This window comes from Magallana gigas, chromosome 5, assembly GCF_963853765.1.
Source record: "Magallana gigas chromosome 5, xbMagGiga1.1, whole genome shotgun sequence".
Lineage (NCBI taxonomy): Eukaryota > Metazoa > Mollusca > Bivalvia > Ostreida > Ostreidae > Magallana > Magallana gigas.
This window is the reverse complement of record NC_088857.1, coordinates 20,568,428-20,587,702: the sequence shown is the minus strand read 5'-3', so window position 1 is coordinate 20,587,702 and position 19,275 is coordinate 20,568,428. Positions and strand designations below refer to the sequence as shown.

The 19,275-nt window shown below is 35.2% G+C and overlaps 1 protein-coding gene across 1 annotated transcript; it reads left to right on the top strand.

Annotated features, from left to right (window-relative positions):
* Positions 1 to 5,119: 5,119 nt before the first annotated feature.
* On the top strand, positions 5,120 to 18,671 carry LOC105324927 (contactin). The gene is made up of 27 exons (XM_011424185.4): positions 5,120 to 5,428; positions 7,187 to 7,244; positions 7,707 to 7,801; positions 8,127 to 8,212; positions 8,413 to 8,591; positions 9,186 to 9,293; positions 9,732 to 9,934; positions 10,038 to 10,191; positions 10,306 to 10,401; positions 10,798 to 11,037; positions 11,207 to 11,315; positions 11,544 to 11,743; positions 12,035 to 12,137; positions 12,238 to 12,407; positions 12,522 to 12,806; positions 13,055 to 13,218; positions 13,565 to 13,691; positions 14,202 to 14,366; positions 14,455 to 14,613; positions 14,835 to 14,935; positions 15,130 to 15,228; positions 15,550 to 15,703; positions 15,828 to 15,949; positions 16,361 to 16,550; positions 17,001 to 17,116; positions 17,627 to 17,804; positions 17,983 to 18,671. The coding sequence occupies exons 1-27, from the start codon at positions 5,411 to 5,413 to the stop codon at positions 18,129 to 18,131; spliced, it is 3,828 nt and encodes a 1,275-aa protein (XP_011422487.3). The 5' UTR covers positions 5,120 to 5,410; the 3' UTR covers positions 18,132 to 18,671.
* The last annotated feature ends 604 nt before the right edge of the window (positions 18,672 to 19,275 follow it).

Genomic DNA, 19,275 nt, shown 5'->3' with positions numbered 1-19,275 from the left:
TGGTTATTTTAGTGCTTTTTTATATCTCATCTTATAACCGTGTATCTTTTGATCCGACACTTTAGATAACGAGTGTTGTTGGTTTGCTAGTGCTTCTTATATATATATATATATATATATATATATATATATATATATATATATATATATATATATATATATATATATATATATATATATTTATATATATATATATATATATATATATATATATCCGGTATATACACACCTTGGTGCGTGTAGGCCTAAATGGAGAACCTTTTTACCACGAAGTAAGCTATTCTCTTTTTATATCGTCTTTGGTTAGGCTCAGAAGATCATTGTGTGAATAGCTTATAATTAGATATATGTAAAAAGAAAAATAGGGCCCGTTTTTATTGTCGTCTTTGATAGCCAAGGGTTTCTGATCAACACCGATCCCTACGAATCCTTGGTATATCGTGCTATTAAAAGTCGGGATTTTTTTCCTGAATTTTCTTTTGGATTTACTGAAACTGTTCGACCAATCAAAAATGCAAAGCATATCTGATATAATCGGCAATGTTTTCGTACGAGTGTCTCTTTATAACACGAATAGCTCAAAACCCATTTTTCCTAATCTCTCTGTTTGAACCTTCATGATATATATAGCATGCAATAACAAGTACAACTGATAGTATATAACAGAGGCATTCACTCGATCATATAGATTTAGGATTTACCGCTCACAGTCTTACACTCTTCGAATGAATTCGATCTATATGTAACATTTAACAATATTTCTATTTATTGAATACAGTGAGCATTGAACCTTCTTTCAACGTGTAAATATCAATGTCTATGAATGCTGTCATTACTGCACTAGTGATGTTAAAAGTAAGGCATCTTTCATCATTTGGCAGATTTATAAATAGGTTGAACAAAAAAAGATCCCGACTTTTGATAGCACGATTTGCCGAGGGTTCGTAAGGAGACAAATTCCAGTTAGAGATTCTAGAAGGGAGGTGGGTAATTTATGATTAAAAATATTCTTTTCCACAACCACTGTTGAGACTCTTGCAAAAGCTTTACCGTACAAGTGTTCAAATCATGCAACTACGAGTAGTGGTCACATTAAAAATTGTGGTTTAAAGTTAAACATTGCAATGTACAGTTTCACGTAGTATAAATTATGTAGAAATAAAATGCTTTGATGATTGAAAAATAAAGATGGTAAAAAAAGCTGTAAACTATTTTTTTTCTGAGACCCAAGCGAAGAATTAGCTTCAATGTGTAGCAACGTCATACGAGGGTTGATCCAAAGGTAATGTCACAGAAGCGGTAATATCCTGGAAAATCCGCATAAAGTGACAAAAACTTATGCTTTGAGATATCTGCCTAATTCAAATCAGATCTGAAAATTTAAATGCATTATGATAAATGTTTTTGAAAATTATATATTTTGTAGAGCGTGAAGCAAGGATAGCAGCCTCACGCTAGCGACGTCATTTCTAGATCTTTGGCGTTCTGGTAGAATTTCGTAATATAGTACTCTTTAAAATTTGGCCATGATGCTCAATTTTACATTTTTTTTTCATAAAGCAACCAATTACTCTTTTTGTAATCGATGGGGTAGTATATTGGATATTATTTAATGTGCGATCAGTTTCTCGAGGTCTCTTCAAGAAGTCATGACCGTAGTTTCATGATATAGCTCATGACGTAAGAACCTAGTTTTAACTTCAGAGCGTATATCTTCTGTCTATTTAATCTATTTATTAACATGACATATGCTTTTATTGGGAGTTTATTTTAATCAACTCTCCTATGCAGTTACTCCGGCAAACCGAAAGTGAAACATTGTTTGGACCGAAGCACAAGCCATCACCGCTGACATGATTTAGTTCTTGAAAATGATCGATAAATTCGATGTAATGTATCTTGAAGCATTGGTTTTTAAGAAACTAATTTATGAGTACCTTGAAAATAGTCATATGTTAAATAGTACGAACAATTTAGATATTTTTTTTGCAGTCGTATGTATTCATACGCCAGAGTTCAATAAAGTCTCGTTCAACCATCGCTGTCTCCGTAAATCTCCGACAAGCAGAGAGTCATTCTATTAGAGGTCGCGCCATCAAGCTATCACGTGACCTGGTGTACACATGCTCTTGCTTGTTGGAGATTAACGGAGACAGCCGAGCATCTTGTTGAACGAGACTAGAGTTCATTATTGCTTGGATCCATACAAGTTTTTGAATATTTCGATTACTTATACATAGTTTGATGGAATCAATTCTATCTTTAATCATTACACAACACGATTCATACGGGGTTTTTCTCAAAATTCTTGTCGGAAATGTCCGAGAATTCATTCTAAAAATGTGCGTAATTCAAAGACAGATTATAAACTACTTGCCAAGCAAAGTAACATATCATTGATTTTAAAATGAATAACAAGCGATACAATCAACTCCCGTCAGTACTTTGATTAGATATTGGAACCACGTTAAGTTAGCCCTGTTCACTCGCTCTCAATTTCAGGTTGATATGTCAATTCTAGTACATTTTCTAGTGATTTCATCAATCGAAGCAAAAATTGCCTCGTACCATTATTCGCATGTATATAACGTCATACATAACGTTGTTTTTGGAGTAAACTTTTTTTCTTTAACACCTTTGTATGACCCAAAAAATGTTAAGATTGACATTGGATAACATAAAATCACATAAAATTTTGAGAAATTACTTAATGGTTGATTATAGTTCATTTTAAGAAAAAGCACCAGACACAACTCAAGAAAATTGGCCATTAACTACAAAATCGGACACAACCAGATATAACTAAATTTACTTTTATCATCCTTTAAGTTGACAAATAAGGTAGTGACCTTGACTTGACCTTTATGCAAAAAACAAGATAATTTTTCTATATATTTGCATGATTTTATGCGTAAAGTTTATCATACTCTCAAGATTAAATTTTGTACATGTTACACAGAACCTATAGAATATGTTCCAAACCTATCAAATGTTAAAAAAGTGCGTTATAATCAAAGTATAATAAAAGGAAAAGTATATTGAAATTTCATAAAATTGCTTGATTTCTGTCAGTGTTGCTTTTATATCAGGATCCTTCTTTCTTTCGAGATTGCCATAGGACAATGGGTAAAGGAGGTCCTACAACGCTTCGATCCAACTATTATTCACCGACAGTTTAAGCACACATCACATCCAAAAGACGGATCTTTAATCATATTGATACTCAGTACCTAATAATAACATGCAAAAAACCACGTTTGCATTGATAATTTCCTCAAATGCTAGTACTTTATTATGAAAGACACGTATATTTACTTTATTTTGATCAACAGTGTTGTTATAAATGTCCATTTTCTCTTTTAAAGTTGTTGCTTGAATAACTTTGACGTCAAATAACATGTGGATAAAAGAAAAGTTCTCTGTATAAAGTTTTCGTAGTATTAAATTATCGTTTAATAAAACTCGTTGACGTATCATTGGATTCAAAGATGTCAAGCCTGGGCAGTTGCGCTGTGGAGAACATTCGGACTACGGATCGATTACGCTACTGTTTCAAGACGACGTCGGAGGGTTGGAAGTAAATAAATAGAATTTTGTCTGTCCAGGACAATAATCAAACTCAGGATTTTAGTAGAATTCTTACCAATGCAAATGATACCATTCTAAAGATAAATCCTAAATCTGTGTCACTGTCTTACTTGAATTTTAAAAAATATGTGATCAACTGCGCATGATAAATGAAATTTTTGCATTGTTTCCAGAAATATAATTATAGTGAACTTTAGTACTGAACATAACAGACCAAAAAAATCAGACTAAACAATAACAATCAGTTTAATCAATTTTTTGCATTGTGCTACATGTAGTAAAAAACCTGTTTTGCCTTCTTTTTCAGGTGAAACCTAATGGGGCGGACTACATACCAGCCACTCCTATTCCCGGTACAGTGGGGTTAACCTCGGGGATCTGATGCACCGGACGGCAGATAAACTAGTAGCCACGGTATGAAAATGAATGTGTTCTAAATGAAAAAAGACTATTCTAATTTTCACGAAAAAAGTACATTACATGAAGAGTGTGTAATTTAAGTTTTTTTTCTGTTTACAGAAACACCGCGTAGTAATTCCTGATGAGGAAGCCATATTCAGAAAAGAGCGGCAATTTTTCTTTACCCTGACGATGATGTCTTTTTTAAGACATTTCCGCCCTCGATTATCTCCTCTCCCGCTTCGCCATGACATACTAGTGACCTTCTTTCAGATTACAAGTTGTTTGAACAAAAAGGATTTGGAGAATCGATACTTTTGACGCAACACTAAGACTTTCTCGTGCTCCCCCTTTTTTCAAACGTTATTTCGGGTCTAAAAGTGGATAAAATGAAAAGATAGTTTACCTATATATAAAAAAATAAAAAGAAATCGAATTGAAATGGCAATGTTGAAAAATATGTTATGAATTGTTAAAGAAATTATTTTTTTATTTTTTGTTGTTGCTTTTTTGTCAAATTACCATATGTATGAATAAGACATAGTTAAAATGTATATATTAATTTGTAAAAGAAATGTTACTTATTTTAGAATTGCTTGATGATTTTATTTCTACCCCTCTGTTCTAAATATAAGAAACTATTATGTATAATAGATTGTTTATGTAGTTTGTTTTGAGCAAGCATACTAGTATTGTTGAAATAAATTTATGCATACAATTTATATACTGGTCATTTTGTTTTCACTTTGAATAATTTTTTTTTGAAAAAGATTAAATAAAAAAGAATAATTCGTATGTCAATTGCAACTTCTCAATTGATACTTAGCTTGAAAAAAATAAAGAAACCAGATAACCATCGAAGAATTTATTTCCTTTACATGCAATAAAATATGCTAATAACATAATAATAACAGAATTAAAGAAATAACGCTATACACTATATATTTTGCTAATTACAACTTTATCAAAACGTGCACATTTTTAAATTAGTAAATTGCACTTGTCTTGGGGACATCATATTTTTGGTATTTTGTGAATATTTTCACACTACCTTGGGGACTGATTGTAAAGCTTGAATGACTTCGCGGCCCTGTCAGCTATGACCCTAGAGGGCGCGTGCTCACTGGAGCGTAAACTCATTACATGATGCTAAACCGTTCAAATGAGTTTATAATCTTATGAGGATATAAGAAAATCTGGATACATACTGTGCTGTTTTGTTAGTATTTTGAATCCGAGAATGTAGAATTCGGAAGGGACAGACTTTTTCATTTATACAGTATTTATGGGATTTGTGTAAAAGCTAAAGGCAAGGTGATTTGTCTTCCGCGAGCTGAAGTGGTACTGTGATATTTAATGAATGTGTGAAGTTAGTTAACGAACAAAACTGTTGTTTCTATAATTAAAGAACATTCAAGGGAAAATGGATTTTAGATTTAAGGTTCGTATCTTTTGAGTGAAATCATTGCTTCCAAGTGACCCTCATTACTATGTTTGTGACGGACGTACATCGCCTAGTAGTTTGTATAACGTTCGTTGATATATCGACTTATCTAATTATAGTTCCTGTTTATTTTTTTTTTCACTATTTGCTCCTGTTTATGATGAAGGTTTTGTCTTGTGATCTCAATTAATATGTGATCTCTGAACACCATTGTTCAAAATACTAGTAATCCTTCACCTATTCCGATAACTCATGGAGATTGATGTTTTTTAGGATCGCAAAATATGTTTTTCGAGTAGCGAGAGCCCACAAAGGCCGCATAATTACGCGACGAACATTAAATAGTCATTAAATATTATTCTTTATAAGAAGTTGTTATGAAAAAATGATACATAATTAGAAAAGGCTGACATTCTTTTAGTTTGTAAGGATCGCCATGTATGTTTCTGATTCACCTATAAAAATGGCGCGCGTGATGAATGTAGCCTAAGGCCATATAGGAAAGCATGTCAACAGTTGGTCTGCGTTGCTTATCAAACATACTACGGCAACAGGATTCAAACTTTTTAAAAATAATTTATTTTCTTCCCCCTGAAAACCATTTCAATCGACCTGACTGCACTTATAGTTGATGACCACTATGGATTAAAACAAAGCGCTGTAATGTTCAGTATTTTTTGTTTTTTATGTTAATTAGTGGTTGTCCTAATTAAAGAAAACGAAAAGAACACGGCGAAAGTGAGATAAATATGTTTGCATTTCTGAAGTAGATTTATGTAAGACTAATATAGGGTGCGCTTTTTTGCAAAGGGATATTTTTCACAACTTTGTCTGAACTAAAATCGTTTTAGCTTGTCTTTTTTGCTAGCATAATTTATGCATGAATTATTTAGTTGAGAAATGCACAAGAGCTCTAATGAATTCAAACATGTTAGAGGATATTAAAATAGAATAGAAGAAGGCATAAATGATTTGTTTTAAAAAGTGTTCTTAGTCTTGTATTATGAAAGTATGCGCGGCCAGTTGATATTTGCACTTTTATAAAGTTTAAGGGTATTGTCTTTCCACAGATGTTTATTTAAAATAAAATTTGATCACTTAAAAGTAGCCATAAGATCAAATTGTATTTGTGGGAAGACAGTATTGTTGAGTTTTTGGTAAGGATTATATAGATCGGAAAATGATTACTCAGTACCCTGTGTTTTCGGTTAATTACTGAATTTTGATTAATAAAGAGTACGTCTGTCGTCCCATCTTTTAAACTTGTGGATGTAATAATAAATTACTTTAATGGTCCATCATTCTAAAAATATATCTGCACGTTGTGTTGCTTGTTTTCGTTTTTTTCTGAGGGAAATAAAACCATCGTTGACATTGACGAAAAATGACAAGGGCAAATATTGCTGAGCCAGCATCAAATTTGATACCGCTGAGAGATACTTACAATGGAAAACTGTGTCATATTTTTTATTAATATACATTACTATCAAGATTAAGAGTGAAAAGTTAAAGGGATGAATGCCGAATCGACACGCCTTTGTGGTTTTAAACGTTTTAGTATGAAGGTTGTACAGAACTAGGCTTTGGTTATCGACCTTGGCCAACAAGTGCCCCATATCCGTAAAAAAGGTGAATTCACATGAAGTTTATCTCCTTTTCCAACTGGGTACTTTTACTTACCAGAAGCTGATTTGCATGGAGCAATCAACTTATATTTTCATGCCATACCTAATACTGTCGTTTCTATTTTTGTAGGAAGAAGCACTTTTCCTCCTTCTTGTAATAATAAATGCAGTAAATCCACAGATTTTTGGTAACATTCATTTTTGTGTAAATTCATCATTTTAATATTCATTGAAATTATTTTCATTTCAAGGCACACATTTCTATTATTGTAAATGCACTGAAATTTGTGCTCCATTATTATAATATTTACAAGGCATTGAAAGGTTAGTGTTTTCTCGAAAATGTTAAAGAAAAATATTTATATTTCAACCACACAGGTAAATCCATCATTGGCTTGATTTATATTTTTCTAGCAATGTAAAACTATGACATTAATTTTAAAAACCATTCGACGAATATAAAATGTTTATATAATAAAAATTTCTTCATTTTAAACAGTTGAATGTTTTACGATTCATATTGATCGTTCCTTTTTACTTGTTCATTAAGAGCACATCCATTTATCAGAATGCTGAACAGCTAATTTATTGCATTCTTTGAACATTTTGAAAACATTTTGATTACAACTGATTTCATTAACCTATTTTAGATTGTCCAACGGATTGGTTTACCTCTAGTAATGTATGCTATAAGTTTGTGTTCGATCCCAAAGCAAGCTACGAGAAGGCGAGGGAACAGTGCTCGGTAGGTGAAAGTGAAAGAAGCCTCTCAAAGTAACTTGAATAAATCACATGCATTTTTTTTTTTACATTATACTTCCTTCCTTGTAAACACCTTCATAAGAGAGAGAGAGAGAGAGAGAGAGAGAGAGAGAGAGAGAGAGAGAGAGAGAGAGAGAGAGAGAGAGAGAGAGAGAGAGAGAGAGAGAGAGAGAGAGAGAGAGTATGTGTGTGTTTACTAAGACTATTTGGTAAGATATTGATTTCTGGTGACTATGCATTTCAACGACATACATGTATTTATACTCGGCCCATTTGAAAACTAGATACCCTTTTCTTTCTTCTTACAGGTGTTGGGTACAAGTTTGTTGTCTGTGCAATCAAGAGATGAAAATAACTTTATTGATGGGTGGCTCCGAAACAATGATTATTTCAGGTACGAAAACGGAAACGAAAAAAGATTCATACTATAACATACACTATAATTGTACTCAAATTAAAATAACATTTTACATTTTTAAAATTCACAGATGTTAATGATTCCTTTCTTTGATAACAATTCATTATGTTCTTAGTAACCAATTTAATCAAAATAACATATAGTATATGATTTTTTAACCCATTTTATTTTTACAGAAACACGTGGTTAACCACCGGTCAGCGGAGCCGGGAGAATCCCTCCATGTACGCGTGGGACGGAGACTTTGCCAACGACAACAGGATCCCCCAGGACATGCAGTTCTGGCTGCCCAACGACCAGACCCACCTCTCCCCCACGGCCAGGCAGGAGGACGTTATTGTGTACAAGTTTGACGGTAATAAACATAAACAAATACTCAAAAATATATTATAGTTCTAATAGCTGATCCAACTTTCAACAACAAATTTACATTCTCAGTCTCTAACCTGAGTTTCTTACGTCAGATTTGTGCACTTATCTTTTTAAAAAACAGTTAAGCAAGTCTTAAAATGTTGGTGACATTGAACCCTGAATTCTTGCTTTTTAAAGTTAATTCAATCGTTGTGTAAATTGGTTGAAAAACTTAAAATCAAAACTTATTAAATTAAACTTTAATTTTGTATACATAGCAATATATTAACATGAAATAATGTATTTCCCTGACACCGTTTATTGCTCGGTTTCACATGGATAACAGTTAAATTATGCAAATTCCACTGGAATAACTTAATATTTCATTAAAACTTTATTACATTACTGAAACAAAATGAAATTGTGATGCCGTATTCGGTGAATGTAATGTGTAACTAAGCTCGGATTAATATCGAAGCTATAACATTTTTGGGACTTTTTTGTCCTGAATTATAGTTTGACAATATAGAAAATTATACTTAAATATTTAAGTGAGTATGTTGAGCAATTAAGTGATTTCCATGCCTCTTTTATTCAGGTGTGTCATATGGTTGGACGATTGGCAGCAAGCTAGATGAAATGTCCTATATCTGCGAAATCAGCCAGACCGAGGCTTATAAACTCACCCTGGATAAGAGGGGATTTGGTAAGATTGATTCTCAGTTGAATTATTAAAAAATAGAATAACAAAATCGACGCAAAAAACCCCTAAACAATTTGATGCATCAAGAACCAGTTTAAAATCTAATGTGGTCTAACATTGACAACTGATAAACCAAAGAAAATAAAGAAATAAAACATCTCATATTTGGCATCAAAGTTAACATTTTTAACTTAGAAAAAAATAATATCATAAATATATTCTAAATTAGTTCATGATTTTATGAGACCCAATCAAAGAGGCAAAGATCTCAGTTCTATTTAAAGTATTCATGGACTGTCTGTGTTAAATATAATCATGATTTGTAAGATTAAAAAAGGACATGATGCTATTGCTTTAAATACTCTAACAAAAGAAAGGTCTTAGATATTTCCAAAACTGTCGAATAAATTGCACTATATCTTTATACCCTACATTTTGCAGATTATGGCATTCCTTATACTCAACTAGACAAGGTAAAAAAGGGGCCAAAGTTTGAGCTGCAACCCGTGGACTTGGCCGTCATTAGTAGGGCATTGTTCGTTACCATAGAAACAGTTGCTGTTGGATACCCACAGCCAAGTTATGAATGGAAAAGATTCAGAGGTTCCAATACCACTATTAATTCTTTGGCTAACGCAGAAACTGTGAGTAGTTTTTTTTAACTGTCAAACCAATATAAGCGATTAAATAAATGGTGTAATAAATCCGAATTTTTTTCATCGAAATGTTTTGTGTGTGCTTTAACAGATAACCTCGACGTTGAATTCCCGCTACACGCTGACCAATGGTAAATTTACCATAGAGAATCCGGACGAGAATATGGATGCCGGGGTCTATCAGTGTCTGGTGAAGAATGAAATTGGGGCCATTCTCAGCAACCCTATCAAAATCTCGTTTGGCTGTAAGTTTTTAAAAGACCATTTTCGAGATAATACCTTAAACGGCATAATATATTTTGATAGACAGTGAACCATGGCAATATCCATGCCGGATATTAATGTTTATTCCTGTATAGTTTTAGGAGAGTTTTCCAACGTAAAGGATGCTGACGTGAATGCGCCGGAATACGAGGGAGCCGTGATGCAGTGCAGTAACATCGCTTATAAACCAGGTCAGTCCTCTATATATAACTATCGATCGATCGATAGTATGATCGACCCACCCACCCATTGTTTTAGAACAATTTTAACAGGAGCTTTGACTTTGGGTAGTTGTGTCAAACAGCAATGTGACGTATGTCAGTATTATTTCACTGTTGGCCACTCAGCCATGACAAGTTAGAGTTGTCTCGGTTTTTTGAGCTTAGACTAAACAATCTATGCATTTCTCAAGTTACTTGTACATCCTACCGAAAGTCTGGTTCCATACAAGTAACATTCATTCTCTCAAAACATATTAACGAAACCCAGAACTTTTTTTTTCTCTAGCACATATTGCGGTGTGATTTTATTTCACCTTTGATGACTTTTATGTAAATTTAATTCATATTAAAATTTGATGCATTCAGCTGTGGTGTATAACTGGATGAGAGATATGAAAGGAGAGCCCAGACCCATCATCAAGACGATGACCCCCTATGTGTTCATGTCCTACAATGGCAACCTGTACTTCTCTGAGGTGGGCAAGGTGGACGACAACAACTACTACTGCCAGGTCTCCCTGACCAGTCTAACTACCCGAAACGTGGGGGACATTCAGTCCGGAAGTAAAACCAGTCTTCCCATCAAACTGAACGTGCTGGCCCAAGGTACGTGGACGGAAATGGTTCATTGCCCCATTCATGAGCATGTATTTTGTGCTTAAATATGAACACAATTTCTTAGAATGTTCATGAAATGAAGATGGATATGACATTGATCCCGATTTTTCTATCCCATAAGTTTAATTACTATGTTACTTTATTTTCTGTGACACAGCTCCAAAAACAGAATGGGGTCCAGACATTCAAGACGATTTCATCAATGTGTTCCCCAAACCCCCTCTGAAGGGACATAATGTCAGAATGGAATGTTTTGCTTACGGATCGTAAGTTTCATTTATATCTAGCTCTTCTAAATCAGGTTATTATTAACAGTTTCTCTTTATTGCAGACGCAAAATTTAGATTTGATTAATTTCTTCATATATATCCGTCGAAAAATTATATTTCATATTTTAACGTGATACGAATGTTATCAATGAATAAGCAATTCTGAAAAGGAAACAATAATAATAATCAATCAACCAATCAATAAAAAAATGACCTTTTCTCCAGAGCCAACAACTACGTAGAGATGTGGCGGTATACATGGACCAGAGAGGGGAGACCTATGCCGGAAAACGCCGAGATGGCCGACTTTAATCGAGTTCTGCTCATTAAAAACGCCCGATTAGAGGACCAGGGAAATTACGTGTGTCATGTGAAGCGCGGGAACAAAGCCAGGGACAGTAAAATGATCGCCCTCAGACTAGAAGGTAACAACAGGGCGCTTCATCAATATCTATTATGCTTAAAACAATTTAATGTGAGACCTTAGAGCACCTCAAACTGAGTTTCTTTTTAACTGTGAGCAAAGTATTTATTTGGAGGCCCGCGAGGACCTCAAACTGTCTATCTTTGTTAATGCTGAACTGTTCTGTGCATATACATGTACCTAACTTACAGAATCTGCCCTATGAATTTCAGACGTTAATTGATCTGGGGTTTATCAAATATATCTTATAATAAATCTGTCAACTAATTGAAATGCTACCATTTATCCTCAGCTGTGCCGTACTTTATCATTCCCCTGGAAGACCAGCACGTGGACAAGGGTTCCCAGCTGACCTGGAGGTGTGAGGCCATGGGTTACCCACAGCCTGTCTACACGTAGGTCCTCTTTGAATCAGTCAATATGCCTACCACATAGCTACAACGTAAAGACTGAAAATATATTTCGTAATGCATGACTATTCTTTGATTTTCACAGGTGGTTTAAAAATGGGGAGATTCTTCAAGAGAACGTCAACTCTGATTTAGTCATAACCGGCAACATACTTACAATTCCTAACTTGGCCGAGAAACATAATGGAATGTATCAGTGCGCAGCAACCAATGTTCATGGCACCGCCATGTCTGCAGGGCAACTCAGAGTTCTATGTAAGTAAAATCATCAGACATGCATGATTGGTTTCATTACGACCGTATTCTTGATTATCCTTGTCCATGGCACCAGTACAATGAGATACAATAAATGCAATTTTTTAAATATAGATTTTTCGCCTACTCTCCAAAAATACCCTGTACAGTCTCACATGGTGGGTGCCTTGAATGGGGAGATAATCATCATGTGTAAGCCAGAGGCGGCCCCCGCCCCCACGATCACGTGGACAAAAAACAGCATCAGCATTAGCCCGGATGGCAACAGGATCAAACTGATGCCTAACGGGAACCTGCAGATCAAGGACCTGACGTACGGAGACGCGGGCTTCTACACATGTATAGCAGACAACGGGATTCCGCCTGCTGCCAAGAGCACCGGACAACTAGTTATTCAATGTATGTCTTTGTCATATTTGTTGTGAAACTCAGAATTAGTGATAAGAAAATTTTTATCTGAAAAAGTCCAGTAACGCGTGTTTTCAGGAAATCCTCTACTGTGAAGAAAGTTGACAAACTGATTCGAGCTTATAAGACACTTAAAAGTCCTTTAGGTTTTTAGTTGTAGTCTGATTTGGAAACTATATACAACGATTGCAAAATTGATAAATCAAGGTTGATATAGTTTTTTTCTATGTTCCCTCCAGCCGCCACCGTCATCACCATCCCCCCGTACACGGACCCCGTGGTGGTGAACCGGACCACGTTCATCCCGTGCAAAGCCTCCTATGACATCAACCTTGACCTGGTCTACATGTGGACATTCAATGGGAAACTGATCGACTTTGAAAAAGAATTCCACTACAGATTAGTAAGATTTTCTTATACATGTATATAATGTGCTTTTAAATAATTGGCAATGCAAACTAAACCATCAGGAGTTTATATATACGCAACAAAAGCTTCCACATTTTATTAATGCAATACTAATGTGGAGAAAATAGTATCAATTGAACTATAGCCCCAGTAGCTCAGATGATTGACAAGTTTTACTAATATATAGATGGCGCTGAAACGGAAATTGATGAAAGGTTAAAAAGCCCGTTAAATTTCCAATTTCATGAACACATTTCCTATACATGTACCATCTGTAAAATATGACTGAGGCACTACATTAAACTTCATCTTATTCACATTGCCTTGATTTTTATTCATAGGACACCAACCCATCCCATTCAGGGCTAAACATCATCATGACGCAGTTTAAGCATGCGGGAGTCTACGAATGCATTGCCAAGACGACCCTTAACCAAGAAGCTAAATCCACCCCTCTGGTAGTCTACGGTAAGAATACATCAACCATTTATTGAGAAATCAGCAGTGAGCTCTTCAATTCACTGTAGTAAACGAGATCAAATTTACCTTTGGCATTTCGCAACGTAGAAACATGATTTATCGAACTGTGTGGTCTGTATTGTTAATTGTCGTAGAAGAGATAAAAATTTGTGCATTTTTATATATGTGTAAGAATTTTCTGTTTCTATAATTCAATATGTAGATTTTTTAAGTTTCTGAAATTTTGAATTTCTGAAATTTCTTTCGTTTTGATTAATTTGATAATACAAATGTGTGTGATATTGTCTATATTTTATAGAAAGTTTACATATATATTTTTTGTAACCATAAATAAAATTATCTAAATAAAACAAAACTTAGTTCTAGTGGTACACATGTGCACTATAAATTATCATGGAGAGAGAGAGAGAGAGAGAGAGAGAGAGAGAGAGAGAGAGAGAGATTAGTATCTTTAACTCCCCAGATAACAAACATTAATTTTCTTTTGTTTTATTTCAGGACCCCCAGGAGAGCCTGCCGGTGTAGTGGGGGTGGACGGGTCAGCGACCCACAACTCCATCCTACTGGCCTTCTTCCCGGGAGCTGAACATGGCAGTCGGGTCTCCCACTTTATTGTAGAAAGAGAGATAGAATACGAACCAGGCTGGAAACTCATTTCCCAAAGTAAGCCACACTCTCAAATTGCGTTTTCATTTTTTTTGGTTGTACGTTGAAATACGTTATGATTTTGGTCTCAATCTTCTTTCTGCAGACTACCCAGAACCTTTTACCGTCGTACAGGGGACCGGTGGTCAAAATAAGGACATGAGACAGATCAAAATCGAGGAAGACCTGCATCCTGGAAATGGGTACAGATTCAGAATTGCCGGAGTCAACCAATATGGCGTCGGTACTTGGAGCGTACCTTCACGTAAGTATTAGCGTTGAAACGTTAGTGATGGATCTTTTAACGGACACAAGATTTTTTGGCTTGTGTTGTTGCTGAATTTAATATTCCCATTTTCAATTCAAACCAGTATCTTACTTTTTCAAAAAAAAAATTATAACTTAATTGAACAATTAGTCGAAACTTTAATTTCTCTCAGTGAAAAATGTGAGATTAATAATCAGCAACATACGTTAACGTTACAGCGTTCATTGAGACCAAACCGGCAGCACCTGACGTGGCAGTAGACTCTGAGTACATCGTAGGGGGTAACGGCAGCGTGGGGGACCTCAGCATCTTGTGGAATGTACGTCGCTCTATGATTATGTCAAATACAACAAATACATATTTGAAAAGCATATCTATAAGGCCTCATTGATCTCATATTTCAAGCTTCGATTCTTTGGTTGTCCTGTTGATTTGATCTTCTAGTGCATTAGAACAAGAATTCCATTTTCTCCTATGAAGTTTTAAATATTTTTGGTTTATTTTGTTTCATAGAGAATGGACCAAGAATTTCACGGGGCTCCTGGATTTGGCTACATTGTGTACTGGAGACGGTACAAACCAAGCAGTGTGTATGACGCTTTGTGGCGCAAGGTACGATTAGGGATATTACTGCACGTATTACACGATATATATATATATATATATATATATATATATATATATATATATATATATATATATATATATATATATATATATATATAATTATATATATCTTCTTGACTATATCCAATATTGCGTCATCAAATCAACATTTGGGAATTCAAAAAGGGGGGGGTGGTATTCCTCGATTTCCTTCTGCTCTATTCAACGAAGAAAAAATGTATTGTCTGGCCATAATTTGGGAGAAATATTCAAGTTGGTACCAATAGCAAGACATTCTTATCAAATGTTATAACGTCATCTTTTCAGGAGGGACCGTTCGAAGACTGGACCAAGGACAGACTGACCGTGCAGGTTGGGGAGGAAAACTACTATCTCGAGTACGAAATCAAAATCCAGGTCTACAACGTCATGGGGAAGGGGCCAAATTCTACAGAGGCCGTGGTGTATTCGGCGGAGGGAAGTAAGTACTAGATAACCATTGTGGCATGGGATAATTCTGAGACTTCTATCAATGGGACATTCTCAGCATGTGTCGCTACCGCTCATTTCTGTAATTACCGGGTTTTTGGCCCTCTCTTTTCCAGTGCCAATAGCTGCTCCACAAGGACTATATTGTGATGCCCACAACTCGACAGCTATGTTGGTCACGTGGGAGCTTGTGGCCGACACGCGGGAAACTATGAAGGGAAAAGTTTGGGGCTATCAGGTAAGGAGGAATAGATTCCTTCCAGTCTTAACTACTTATAAAATTGTGGGTTATTACGTCTTTCCCTTCTGCAATAGTTTAATCAATGACGTAACTAAGATTAATCTACGAGAATATTTTTTCTGAACGCTTTAATGGGGATACGGGGATATGTGGGGCCAATAACATTCTTGAAGAAATATTAGGCAACGTAGAAAATAATTGTTCTGAGAGTTAGACTATGAATATTTTTTTTATATGATATCTTACTAGTAGTGCCAACTTTGATGTCTTGGGGTTAATTTCTGTGAATTTGGAGAAATCGGTATTTGTGTCCTTTGGTCTCTCTTTTTTCATTTTTGTGGCGTTTTAATGCATGTGTCATGAATAAGTCTTTGTATAGAAATGTTTAAAGGATGCCAATACTTCCAGGTAAATTACTGGCTGGACGGTGACGATGAGCCGGTATATAAGCAGTATATCCGATATGAGGGCCAGGTCTCGGAAGGCATTGTCATAGGGCTGTTCCCGGATACAAACTTCTGGTTCGAGGTCCAGGTATTCAACACAGCTGGCCTGGGACCACTCAGTGAAAAGTTTATTCAGGAAACGCTGCACGAAGGTATGGAAAATTACTAAGTACATACTGCTAGATTTCTTATATTTAATTGCAATGCCGTTGAACGCAAGAGAGGTAATTCGCCGGAGGTTTACTGGTGTTATATAGTGAATTGAAGTGAGAAAGTGAATACAAAATACATATACATTTCAATACAACTATGATATCTCAATCGATATGTATAAATAGCCTTCATATTGATTTCTAAAGATTTTGATGATCCCTGTTGGTGTTTTTTTTAGGAAGGGGGTGGAGGGGGGTTGATCAAAAGAAATAATTCGATCGATGCAATAGTATATATCATTCTACTGCTTATATAGTATTTCCTTAAAACAGAAAATCTTTAATTAAAAACAATGTTATGCTAAGTAGTGTATCGATTTTCAAACACCGAACACGTACGTGTTCCGTTATAATACTAATACATGTATCCATCTATATATTGCCTTGCAGTCCCAAAGCTTTACCCCCAGGAAGTGTACGTCCACTCATTGAGTTCCTCTAGTGTAAGAGTCACGTGGCGAGGTATCAGCACGAGCCGTGAGGAGGAAACACTGTCAGGATACATGGTGAGAGCAGACGACATAATGACCTACAAAGAGCAGACGACATTATTAGTATATCCATCTCAGCAGTACTGTGGTCCTGTTCAATTCTGAAATGACCTTGGCTGATCAGTACAGAGACAAGACAACTTAGTCAAGAGAGTTGAATTTCCTGATTATAATTGAGCTATCTTACACGTCATATTGCATACAGTATGCTCAATGAATGATTATTTATTTATTTATTTTTTGTAATTTTATATTTTGTGATGTGAATTACTCAGTCATTGAGGTTGATTTCTTTTAAAACTAATTAAGTCTGGGTTTTTAAAAAAAAAAATGCCCTTTTAGTTTTACAAAATGCGGAGGAACATTTGCGTTAATTTTGCACGCTTCACGTGATTATCATATAATTGTCCTATATAGATTAGGAAAGCCCAAATTATAGGAAACGGTCGATATCCCGAATTTCATAAACTGCTTTACAGCAAACATAATGATGGATGAATATTATGCTCAATTTGTCTGTTTCAGGTTTATTTTTGGAAGGCTAACGACCACTTCAGAAATGCAGAACAGTTTGAAACGGCGAAATTTGCCATTAGCCACGACTTGTATGGAATCCAGAAGGGAGTAGTTTATGCGGTGAGGGTTGCAGGCTACAGCGATGGTGGGGAGGGCCGAAAATCTCCCACAGTGTACTTTACATTAGGTAAGCTCCGAATTATGGTTTTTAAAATGTTATAATGTTAGTGATTTCGATCATCTCATTCGTACCTTTGTGAGTGAATGAGAGAGAGAGAGAGAGAGAGAGAGAGAGAGAGAGAGAGAGAGAGAGAGAGATATTATTTTAGGATTCTAATTCTTTACTGTTTTTACTATCTTTGTAGGAGGAATGATCCGGCTGGACAACACTACCACCGGACTGAGTTACGAGGGGATCGACGATTCCGGGAACCAGCACACGCAGTCCCTCGCCATCGTGTTGTGCGTGACTCTATTCGCCATTTTGACGTCATTCCTCGTTACCGTCTGCTAATCCAGGCGAACATTTACATACCATACCGTGAATCATTCAAAACACAAATTATTTTGAAACCATTATCATGGAGTGCTGAGAGACTTTTTAGTAGCTTTTTTAAATGGTGTATTTTATGATGAGTGATAGTGTACAAATGTACGTACTGTTGTTGGAGAGTATGCATGAATACATGTGATTGTAAAACGTGCTCTGAATGTGACTATGCTATACATAGCTACCAGACTTTACATATCTTGAATAAAATAAGATTTGTAACTGTTTTTATTCTAACCATTGAACGTTTTACTGTTTATTCCAGTAATATTTGCTTTTACGTTTTGTAAATGAGGGTTGTTAAAAATATTTCGTTTTGTGAAATTAATAATAGTAAATCCTTCATTATCCATTCCTATTATCATGAATGCTCTATTTTGTTGCTTTAATTCGTGTGTGTGGTGTATGTGTGAGCGAGGGAACATAAATGTTAGCGAGATTTGATATTTTGATATGTACATTTTCTATCGTCATTTAATTTTCTAATAAAAAATGTACCATAGTTTTGCTAGTCAAGCTGATGTCTTCTTTAGATTTAAAATTTGTTCCAAACATGCTTTAAAACAACAAATTATTTTATAATTATAGCGCTAGTGTAATATGATCAAATCTATACAATAGAACCACTAAGTTCATGCGCGGATCCATAATTGTTATTGCCGGGGGAGGGGGTCCGATGCATATATTCCGTAACTTTATTGTGTGGATTTCATAAATTTTCATTTTCCCGACCACCCCCCACCCCCCCACTAGATCCACGCATGAAGTTAATGCAGAATGACAAGGAAATAAATAGAGATTTATCAATAATGTATAAATGGAGAACAATCAAGTAGTATATAGAACTTTAAATGACATATATACATTAGTATTAACATGCATATATAATATTACGGTGACCTAGAATTTGCAATACCTTGATTCTAATATATATATGCAATCCGCTATCCCAATAGCTTATCCAATATTTATTTCAACATTTTGAACAGCGGGCCAAGAACAAGTTTAGACCCCGAGCCCATTCGACATGCATACTTATTGTACAACCCAGACGATTCATTGTTTCCCGAGTGCGTGCAGACGTAGAACTTTATACCATGTTACTAGC